Source organism: Marmota monax, unplaced genomic scaffold, assembly GCF_021218885.2.
Source record: "Marmota monax isolate L192 unplaced genomic scaffold, Marmota_monax_Labrador192_F-V1.1 WCK01_AAM20220418_F8-fsc00068, whole genome shotgun sequence".
Taxonomy (NCBI): domain Eukaryota; kingdom Metazoa; phylum Chordata; class Mammalia; order Rodentia; family Sciuridae; genus Marmota; species Marmota monax.
Window position 1 is genome coordinate 1,403,922 of NW_026692352.1, and position 11,742 is coordinate 1,415,663.

Below are 11,742 nucleotides of genomic sequence, written 5' to 3' on the forward strand. Positions count from 1 at the left end.
GAGTACGGTGCTTGCACGGCTGGCAGAAACTGCAGCGCTGTATCCCTGCGTCGCTATCTCCTCGTTTCCCAGCGCGTGCTGCAGACTCTAGCCGTGGGGCGATTTGCTGAATAAGCAGTGTTACCCTCCGTGCGACAAACCTCTCGCGTTTGAGTCCCCGTAGCCGATCCTCGTGCGATGGAAATCCTTCCTCCAGGTTCCGGAGCACCCCACTATTGCTGGAAATTCCTAACAAGATATCCTTTCGCCGTCCTGACTTGTCATACTCCCACACAGTGAAGCAGCACACGGGGGCAATGCACTCCCCTCGCCGCCATCTTCCATGCTATTCCAGATTTCTTAATTACCTAGCAAATTCCTATGAACCTTTCATTAACTCATTCTGTACTGCAAAACAATAGTAGATGGAGCTCTTGCCTTCATTATTCTGGACCATCATTTATGGAGAAAATATGCTTTTGTGTCAAAAGACAAGGATTTCCCAGTCAATGCCTCTGCTCTACATACAACATTATAAATTTTCTAAGTAAATTGATATTGGACAGATCATCCACTTAATTTACTTTTTTATTTCTTCAGTTGCTCCTTTTTTTTAAAACCCAATCTATTTCTCATTCATAGTTACTGGTACAGGTATGTTCCTACAAAGTCATTTCCCCTTTTGCTACCCTGAAATAATCACTAACCTATATATCCTCAAAGCTGAACTCACAGAGCTTAGCTAAGGCCACAGAGGGCTTCATGAGTGTGTGCCTGGGACAGTGCATAGCACTCTAAAACAGGGCCCAATGCTTGTTTGGGGTTAAATGCCCTGTGGTTGCAATCTTGAATTTTTAAAATAATTTTGTTTTTGAGTTTATCTTCTACAATTGAAGTCTCACATGAACATGGAGCAGATGCTGGAGAGTTGGAGCTCAGCTCAGATACACTCATGTCTTTTGCAACCTCTGCATCTCCTCAGGATGATTTCTTAGGCATTTGCTGCTCTATCTGTGCCCTGAGACTGCTGCTGTCCTTTGGCCTTGGCAGGATCCTGACCCTCAACCTATCCACATCTGTGTCCAGAGCACATATGCTCCTGCTCATGTTTATACTACCTTAGTGTTTCCTGTTTGTATGAGTCTTTACCTTATCATTCTCTTGGCTCATCCATAATTCAGCAACCAGCTCTGAATGTACTCCAGGACAGCTTTAATGCCTGTGGATCAAAGGTTTGGCTAACCAGAGACAAGCATCTCTGATTAAATCACAAACAGCTTTTTCTCATTCCCTTTTCTCATTTGTTTGAACCTGAGAAAAAATTTCAGAACAATTCAGGCAATCCTTTGCATCTGGTTGTGGGCATCATTGTGCTATGATTTAGTGCTCTTTTCATTATTTCTTCGTTTTCTAAGTCTAAACAACAATACAGAAGTCCCCTGCTGCACACTTTTTTTTATTCCTATAAAATCTGTGTTAGATGTGTATTTCTTGCATATCTCTGGAAAACTCATACCTTTCAATCATTTATGAAATAAACTTACAAATGTGAGTGAATTCCATCTTTCTAGACCAGCTAAATCTTTTATCTATGTTCTTACAAAATTTAGAACAGGGATCAATACATTTAGTCTCCTTTGTATGGTCTGCCCAATATCAATTTAGAGTTGAGTAAAATAGTCAGGGTTTTTGAGGCATTTATGTATATAAGCAAGAGTCCTTGATCTAGTATACTTATATTTGATTTTTTGGTTTGATTTTTCCCCTTATTTTGTTAGAATCCATAAGTAGAAAGACAAGAGAGGGATTAGCAACAAATGGAAGTAAATGAAGAAATGTCTCCCCTCTAAATGCAAATAAATGTAAAGATGTGACTAAGATTGTAGAACCAGTGAGAGTAGATGAGAAACTGATGTTTAAGTGCCACATGAAGGAGGTCTATGGTGGACAGTTGTGAGAAGATAATAATCCAGACAGAGAGAAATGTTCTAATTAAGGAAGAAATTTGCCAATAGGATACCTTTAAATAATTGTAACTTTCAGAATATGTTGGTCTGTCATTACTTGTGGGGCTGAAAAACAGGGACTGGGATGACTTAAGGACAACCTGTACCTGTAGGGTTTTTCTAGCAGAGTAGAAGACACTAAAAACAAATATTGAAAGTTGTTAACATGCATGTAAAATTAGTGGTAAGTATTTAGGAATCTAACATATCATTTTATTTTTTTTTATGCCAGGGATTGAAACCGGGGTATTTAACCACTGAGTAACATCTCCAGTCCTTTTTATTTTATTTTTTACATTTTGAAATAGGGACTTATTAAGTTGCTTAGGGCCTTGCTATGTTGCTGAGGTTGGCTTTGAACTTGTGCTTCTCCTGCCTCAGCCTAATTTTTTTCTATCTTTGAATATTGAATATACCCTAAATATAATCACATTGAAGTCAACAAAATGTTTGAAGGAATAAGTTATTGCTTATGAGATTAACCAGGAGTAATAAATGGAAAATGGAATGGGACAGGAAAATAGAGGGAGCAACTGAAAAAATAAAAGATAAAGGAAAAAAGACATGTGGTTTAAGAACTTAACAAATGCAATGTTTTAGTTGATTGAAATAGCTACAACTAGAACAGAGTTGCTCTTCTCAAGAATGTTTATCCTTGAATAAGCAAGTATGCTTTGTTTTTAAATTAAAGTCAGGGATTATGAAGGAACATGGAGCATCAGTTACTGCACTCCAACACAGAGTGAGTAAATTAAGGGTTCATGTAGATTCACAAGATAATTATTAAATTTCACATTTCTTTTTAAGTTTTGCATTTTATTCTAAGATTCATACTACCAGTAATATGTTTGTATAACTTCTGCCTTTTTAAAGTATACCACTGGGGTTTAATTGATGCACCAGAAAAAGCATATTCAATGTATACTGTTGGATGAATTTGGAGGTAAATATGCATCCATGAAACCACAATCTGTGTCTTCAATGGTCCATTAACTTTCAACGTTTCCTTCAAAGATTTTGTGTTTTCTGTGTCATAATCAGGAAATCCTTGCCTATAAAATGTCAGGGAGGTTTCCACCTAGGTCTTCTTATAGGAGATTTATGTTGTCATGTCTTAAGTTTTGAATGAATGTTGTTTATTATATATGATAAGGATACAGTTTTATTTTGCCTCCGGATATTCACTTTATTAAAGGGATTATCTTTACCTTATGTGTATCCTTGGAACTCTTTAAGAAAATCAGTTGCCATATGTGGATGGATTTATTTCTGGACTCCTGGTCTGTTCCATTAGATTGTATTTCTGGTTTTGTGCCTGTGCCATACTCTTCTGATTACTATAGAATATGCAAATATTTTTACATCAGGAAGTGTGAGGTCTCTAATTTTGTTCTTGCTGAACATTTATGTTTTGGGGGGGCTTTTAATTTGTGATTCATTATGAAGGATTGTTTCTTATTTCTGTAAAAAAATAGTATTTGGATTTTTATGGGGTTCACATTGAATCTGTAGTTAGCGTTAGTTAATATGGACATTTTAAGGATAGGAAGTCTTCCAATCCATTAATGTGGAAGGTGTTTTTATTTATTTATGCTTGCTTTGACTTCTTTTGACAGTGGTTTATACTTTTCAGTATAAAAGACTTTGACTTTATTGAAGTTCTAAGAAAACACCTTCTCTATATCTATCAAGATGATGATTTGATCTTTAGTTATGCTTACTTACAAAATTTTTAGATATGTTGACACAATCTTGTACTTGTATCCCAGGTGTAAATTCTACTTGGTCATGATATGTGAATATTATATGCTAACAAATTAAGTTTCCTACTATTTTGTTGAGGATTTTGGAGCCATGTTCATCAGAAACATTGACTTGGAGTTTTCTTGCAGTGTCCTTTATATAGAGCTCTCTGTTTCATTTGTGGATTTGGTATCATTTTTAATAGTGATTATCATAACTTAACACCAAGAATGAGAAGGCATGTAAATACCCTTATGTATTATCAATCAACTTTTTAAAGAGTAGCTATAGATAACCTGACAATGTGTTTATTTCTTCTGCTACCATGCCTTTAAAATTATATTTAAGAATGAAAAAAAAAAAAAAAAACAAGTAATTGGGTTTACCTAAATAACCTTCATGATCTACCCTGATTGCTAGACATTATGAAGATCTCCTTAGGCTCTATCCTACTCAGAGACAGCCTATGAAATGTGTCATAGTGGAGGTCTGTGGGTTCCTAATTTTGTTGCATCATAGAGACTTTGATTCTGTGGAATGTGTTTTCCTGTACCACGCCAAGATACTACAGCTTTCCTTTACATTTTCTGATCTCTCTGCCTAGAATGCTTCTCTTCACCTCCCCTAGATTTCACAAGACTTACTTCCTCACCTCCTTCAAACCTTTGTTTAAATGCCATATGCTTAGTGTCAGTTTTCTGATGATCTTAGAACTGCCAACCCTTACCATCACCATCCCCACCCTGCTCTGCATTTTATGTTTCCATATAATTCATAATATCATTCTTATACTAACCTTAATTGTTCTGACTGTTGCTCTTCTCTTACTAAAGAAAAAGCATTTTGTAGGTTCTGTTTAGTACAAAACAGTGCCTGAAACAGTGTCAAATGTAAAGTTCATAATTGCTTCATATTTGTTGAATCATAAGAGAGTGAACCATGAAACTTAATCTTCTGAGAGTCTAACATCAGTCCCTGTCACTCAAGGGCAAGCCTTCTAGGATGGAAGACTGAAATTCAGTTCTATAGAATTTCTCTGACCTTCTCTACTTCTGCCTCCATATCAATTAAGTAGGATAATAAATTCATGTTAATATAAAATAAATTGATCTTTGTTGACAATTTTACTCCTTTTATAAGCTTCAAAACTGAGGTTAAGAGAATAATGAAATTTTTACATGGTTTTATATACACAGTCAGTGGGAAAATGACGACAACATGACTAGTTTCTGCCCTCTGCATTTTTGTTTCTGGCTTCCATTACTGACAGAAAAATCTCTAGTGGAATGGCATGATAGATGCTAGTGTATGCAAAACTGTATAAATTTCTAACTTTAAGATAAGTGCTAAATATTGAGTCAAGGTAATGGTCATATTATGCTTGCTTAATTTTTTTGTAGTAGCACAATTATAATAAATATGAGTTAATGTGGTAGTTGCACACTATTAAGAAGATAAACCCAGCAGTATTATAGTCATTAGCCAACATATTAAGGGCCATGGAAGGGCCCCACCCTGCTTGGTGATTTCAGGATAAAGACCTTAGAACAAAATCCAGGCCCCCTGTTGCAAAAAAAAAATGTTTAAGAAATTAATAATAATAATAATTATTATTATTATTATTATTCCCTGGAATTAAGATAATCCTAGATTTCAGAATCCAGTACCAGAATCAAAACATGGATTATCTATTTCTTTATCTCTTAACTTCATGTGAATGGGTTAATTCTGATTTCAGAACTTTGTGGTCTCCAGAGTCCCTAGGATCCTCCTAACATCTCACTCTGGAGTTTATGAACACAGTATAAAACGCCACCCTCTTAAGCATACAGAAGAATGTTAAGGGAGACAAGATCACTTCTCCAGGTGTCTCTGCTGATAAGTAACATTTTAGTTTGTATTCTTATCTATGGCTAGCTGAGCACAAAGGAAGAATAGTAGGTGATATAGTAGTGGGAAGAAATTAAAGCCTTCGAGTAAACGGAAAATGATAAGAGAACTGATGGTAAGAATGTGTTGGTATAATTTTTTCTACACTTGAGCAACTATGGCTTTCATTCTTTCTATGTAGTCTCTATGTGCAGTTCATGAATTATTTGACATTTTTGCTAATTTTTCTGTGTATCCTATCTATTTACTGATCTATGAAGGTTCTTTCTCTTCCTATTTTCTGATTATTTCTCCTTGTTATGTTTTCTTTAATCCCTTGTAACATAACTTAAAGGTCTGATAATTTCCTTAGCCTAAGCCTGTTTGACAAGAAAGGAGAACTATATTTGATTATCTGAGACCATTCAAAATTATCCCTCACCCCTTGCAGCCATTTAAAACACAACTAAACTACTTGCTACTTTCCCCCAGGTAGTTCTAATCATTTGCATGATGTAGTCTCTAAGTGTGTAACTCTTATGTGCAGATCACTAAAGATAAGGAAAATCAGTTGCCTTTAACTCTATTAAAATATTTATACACAGATAAAAAGAGGATCAAGACTTAATATTTACTAAGCACTGCTAGGGATTCCATGACAATCTCTGTCAGTACTAAGCTCACTATAGCTTTTTACTTTGTGATATTCTTAAGAATAGAATAGCCTTAACTATCCTACTTAGACAAACCTTAACTACCCGTGCCCCCTTTTTGATGACCCGACTTGTGGACATAAGAAAAATAATTTTCCCTAATTTCCCCAAAAGGAGTCATACAGCAATGAGCTAAAGAACATGAACACAATCCCCATGTCTATTTCTTAATATTCTACCATAATCATGCATAAAACTCTGTTAAATTAGCTAAAACAAAGTTAAGAGAAAAAAATGTGAATATAGATAAAGATCAATTACATCTCCTTCCCAAATCCCTTAGTTTACTTCTCTCATATAGTCATCCCTGCTCAAATTAGGAATAGTTTTCTAAACAGTTTTTTTTTCTTGGAAAATTTCTTATAGTCTCTCAATCTAGTGGTTTGTTTGCTGTTGACTAATTATCTTAACTCAATTTGTTGTCTCCTTCCAATAGCTGTGATCAAATTCTCCGTTATAAGGCTTTTTTTCTTTAAAATGTTTTGTCTTAGTTGTAGTTGGACACAATACCTTTATTTAATTTTTATGTGGTGCTAAGGATCAAACCCAGTGTCCTGCATGTGGTAGGCAAGCGCTCTACCTGTGAGCCACAACCCCAGCCCCACCATTATAAGGCTTTTAAGGGAATTTTTTCAAGACCAGAGCTGCTATGCATCTTTGCAAGACACACCCATGCACCCATACATGAATACATATGCTGAGAAGTATGTGTAAGAGAGCTCTTTAGTAGTGCTTTATTAATGGGATATATCCTGACAAAAACTTGGTATAATAAGAAAATAATAAAATTAGCATCAAGGGGTGATGTATATAAACTACTTTAAATACCTGATAATTTGTAACGTCTTATAAACTTGAACATTAATGTTTTTGTGTGTGCATGAATGTAAATCCATGTTTTTTTTCTTGATAGTGTCAACCAGAAGATACCTAAAATCAGCAAAGCCTGTCATCATGCCAGAAATGAACAGTGTGTATGTGTATTCTATTAGAAGCAGACCACAGAAACAGAATTGTCCTGAAACATAATTTACTGTGGCTTCAATAGTATTATTTCAAGGCAGAGTGTATTGGAGAGATCAGAAGACAACTATGGAATAAGAAATAGTTTCAGAAGCTTAAATAATAGGATGTCTACACATATTCAAATTGTTTTAGAAGATTCTAGTTTGCTGCATTGATGTTTTCTTTGAAGATTGAATTAGATTTGCACAGAACAAAAACATGGTCTATATACAATCATAATGACTTTTATCATGCTAACTCCATCTTTACTTTTTTGTTCACAAATATATATTCAAAAATGAAATAATTCTTCTAAGAATAGCATAAAAATTCCAGGATATTTCTCTGTGTATCTAAAGTGGCAAGGGTATAATTTTATCTTAATAACATTTTATTAATTTAAATTGCTGACTTGTGTAACTGATAACAACCACTAACACTAACTTTAAATCACTAATACTTTAAGTTTCTTGAAGAAAAGAACCTTTCTCTTGTTTATCATTTGCAATAAGTCTTTGCATACAATTCTGCAAGCAAATGTTGGATAATAAGTTTGTTGAACTGAAATGTTGAATTAAATTGAATGGTTGTGATGAAGTGACACCACATTGTACCATTAAGCTTTGTGTACTTTCAGCCCTCTATGATGCATAAATATGGGTAAATATGATAGAAGTTTCTTTTTCTCTCTCTCTCTCTCTCTTTTTTTTTTTTTTTGTGTGTGTGCACTAAATAAGGATGAGACTCACTCAGTGAATGAGAGGAATTTGGCCTTAAATGTATTTTAATATAGAGTGCTCCAAAACATGGCCTCACTTAATACCACCCTATTTCATCCACACTCTTTCCTCCTTCTGGGGATCCCTGGACTGGAAAATATGCATCACTGGATTGGTCTTCCTTTCTTTGCTGTGTTCCTGACTGCTGTACTTGGGAATATAACCATCCTTTATATGATCTGGACTGAACACAGTCTCCATCAGCCCATGTTCTACTTTCTGGCCATTTTGTCATCTATTGACCTGGGCCTGTCCACATCCACCATTCCCAAGATGCTTGGCATCTTCTGGTTCAACCTGAGAGAAATCACGTTTGAGGGCTGTCTCATCCAGATGTTCTTCATCCACCTGTACACTGGCATGGAGTCAGCTGTACTTGTGGCCATGGCCTATGACCGCTACGTGGCCATCTATAACCCTCTTCGTTACACATTAGTGCTGACTAACAAAGTGCTGTTCATCATTGCGTGGGCAATCCTCCTGAGACCCTTGTGTATCGCCATTCCTTTTGTTCTACTCATCCTGCGGTTACCATTTTGTGGGCACCATGTCATCCCACACACTTATTGTGAACACATGGGCATTGCCCGCCTGGCCTGTGCCAGCATCAAGATCAACATCATCTATGGCTTGTGTGCCATTTCTATCCTGGTGTGTGACATCATAGCCATTGTCATTTCCTATGTCCAGATCCTTCAGGCTGTATTTCGACTCTCTTCTCAGGATGCCCGGCTCAAAGCACTTAGCACCTGTGGCTCTCATGTGTGTGTCATGCTGACTTTCTACACCCCTGCATTTTTTTCATTCATGACCCATAGGTTTGGCCAGAACATACCACGCTACATCCACATCCTTCTAGCCAATTTCTATGTAGTCATTCCACCTGCGCTCAACCCTGTAATTTATGGAGTCAGAACTAAACAGATTAGAGACCAGGTGCTGAAAATGTTTGCCAAGAAATAAAATAGCCCTAGTGTTTACAAAGAATAATTTAAGAAAGGAGTAGTGAATTGGGCATGGTGGCACATGCTGGTAAATACCAGGGGCTAAGGAGGCTGAGACAGGAAGACTGCCAAGTTCAAAGCCAGTTTTGGAAACCTACAACACCCCTTCTTAAGAAAAAGAAAAAGACTGGGGATGAAGTTCAGTAGCAGAATGTTTCTAGATTCAATTGCTAGTCCCACAAGAAAAAAGTGGAAGGAAAACGAGAAAGAAAGGAGTGGCAATAATTTCTGATGTTCAAAATGGAAGGAGAACATTAGGAAGGTACATTGATTATCTCAGGGAAGGCTACCAATAGCAATTCTTTGGCCTGTGAGGTCTCCTTCGTCAACCCAAAAATAAAGCCCAAGTCTTATGCATATATAAAGTATTTATAAATTCCCATTGTTTATGAATTATTCAGATTTCTACTGTGGAAGAAAACCAACACTATCCTGCTTCCATTTTGACTGAGCACGTTGCAGTTACAGGAAGCTGAAAGCAAAACCAAGCAAAATCCACGTGTGAGCAAACAAAGAAACAAAACAAAACAAAAAACCTAAGACTTTCATATTTAAACTAAAGACAAACATAAAGACTTTCATATTTTACCTTTAAAAAAGCGTACCAGATCTGTTTGATTAGTGTTGATAGAAAATAGCAAATACTGGAGTATTTTCTATATGCCTGGGATTCAGTGTCAAAAAGAATGTTTTCTTGCTTTGCTATGTTAATGTCAGATGGTAAGAAAGTGATATTGTGAATATCATGATTATGTGAGAAAACCGGAAATTTTGTTCTATTTGTTGTCTTTTATTTTTAAAGATCTATTGTTTCCTTGTTGGATGTGTTTACAGAGTCAAACTTACTGATCTCTTTTCAAATAATCTATTCTCTTCCAGTTTTGTCTATTATCCTTTTTTAATGAACACTTAGAGGAATTTCATTCTTATGGAATATTCAAGTCCCTGTGATGTTCCAGGTCTGGCACCACCTAAGTGGGTTTTTGTTTATTTTAATTTAGGGAACTCTAGTTCCATACATTATCCCTCAGTGTTATCTAGGTCCATGTGATATTTTAACATTTTGTGAAGAAAAGATTCAAGGTAAAATTTGTGAAATCTTAGAAAAGACTAAGTTTCTAACACTACTTTTATTTTAAAACCTCAGAGTTTTTTTTTTTAATCACAAATAATCATTTAAAACTTTAAAGGGTGATTGCTAGAGTACTCTATGTAGAATACCCCATGACACTCATATTCTATAGAATGCACTTTAAAGAAAAAAAACACCCTTACTATTACTTGTTACACTAGAAAATATGATGTCACAAATTCTTAGATGGAATTTGTATCAACATTGAATCCCCAACTTGAATTCCTTTTTTTTTTTTTTATTGGTTGTTCAAAACATTATAAAGCTCTTGACATATCATATTTCATACATTAGATTCCAGTTGGTTATGAACTCCCAATTTTACCCCAAATACAGATTGCAGAATCACATCGGTTACACATCCACATTTTTACATAATGCCCTATTAGTAACTGTTGTATTCTGCTACCTTTCCTATCCTCTACCATCCCCCCTCCCTCCCCTCCCATCTTCTCTCTCTACCCCATCCACTGTAATTCATATCTCTCCTTGTTTATTTTCCCATTCCCCTCACAACCTCTTACATGTAATTTTGTATAACAATGAGGGTCTCCCTCCATTACCATGCAATTTCCCTTTTCTCTCCCTTTCCATCCCACCTCATGTATCTGTTTAATGTTAATCTTTTTTTCCTGCTCTTCCTCCCTGCTCTGTTCTTAGTTGCTCTCATTATATCAAAGAAGACATTTGGTATTTGTTTTTTTAGGGATTGGCTAGCTTCACTAAGCATTGAATCCCCAACTTGAATTCCTTTGAAAATAAATCCATCAGTTATGCTCTGTGGTTTTTCCTGGACTCCTTCAGTGAGACTGAACTCATCTTTTATATTTCTATTTATTTTACTTAGAAAATAACCTCTAAATTTTATTCCCTCATTGTATTCTGAGTGAGTTTTAAAGTGTTCACTTTCTTTCTAAATATTGGATATTTTGTGTAGAATTGATACACAGTCCTTGAAACTTGGTTGAATTCCCCAGTGTAGACATCTGAGCTTAGAGTTTTCTGTTAGGTTGCTAACTACACATTCAATTTATTTAATGAGTAAACAACTATTTGATTCATCCATTTCTTCATGCTGCTATTAAAGTCTGTAGTGACTGTAGCCCAGTCTACAGAGGGCCTTTCTGAATGTCTACCCTGCTGTCAGCTTGAGGTGTTCCCTTTGCTCCTGAATCATAGATATGCCCAGTTCCCAAGTTCTTGAGGCTCCCTCAGCTGATTGCTTCTTCTCCACCCCCGCTTATCTGGTGGTGGGGGATGGGGGATATTTTATTATCTGCTAGGATGGGTGAGCTTCAGTCTTAGGCTACTATAATTTCTGGGTGCTGGAGGTGGAGGCTTCCCAGTGATTGTACCCCTTGCTGGGCTGTAGGAGAGTTTGGGTGATCTTGCCAGATGTTATGGTTAGAGGGATTGTTGATGCTACTTTCTCTTAGCAGCAATGGGCTTCATCTGTACTATGCGCCAGTAACTTAAACTCTTGCTCCTCTGGGGAAAGAAGGGAGAAGCAAT

At 36.1% G+C, this 11,742-nt stretch overlaps 1 protein-coding gene across 1 annotated transcript; it reads left to right on the plus strand.

Annotated features, from left to right (window-relative positions):
- The first annotated feature begins 7,264 nt into the window (after nt 1-7,264).
- On the plus strand, nt 7,265-9,057 carry LOC124091213 (olfactory receptor 52E1-like). The gene is made up of 2 exons (XM_046442180.1): nt 7,265-7,280; nt 8,111-9,057. The coding sequence occupies exons 1-2, from the start codon at nt 7,265-7,267 to the stop codon at nt 9,055-9,057; spliced, it is 963 nt and encodes a 320-aa protein (XP_046298136.1).
- The last annotated feature ends 2,685 nt before the right edge of the window (nt 9,058-11,742 follow it).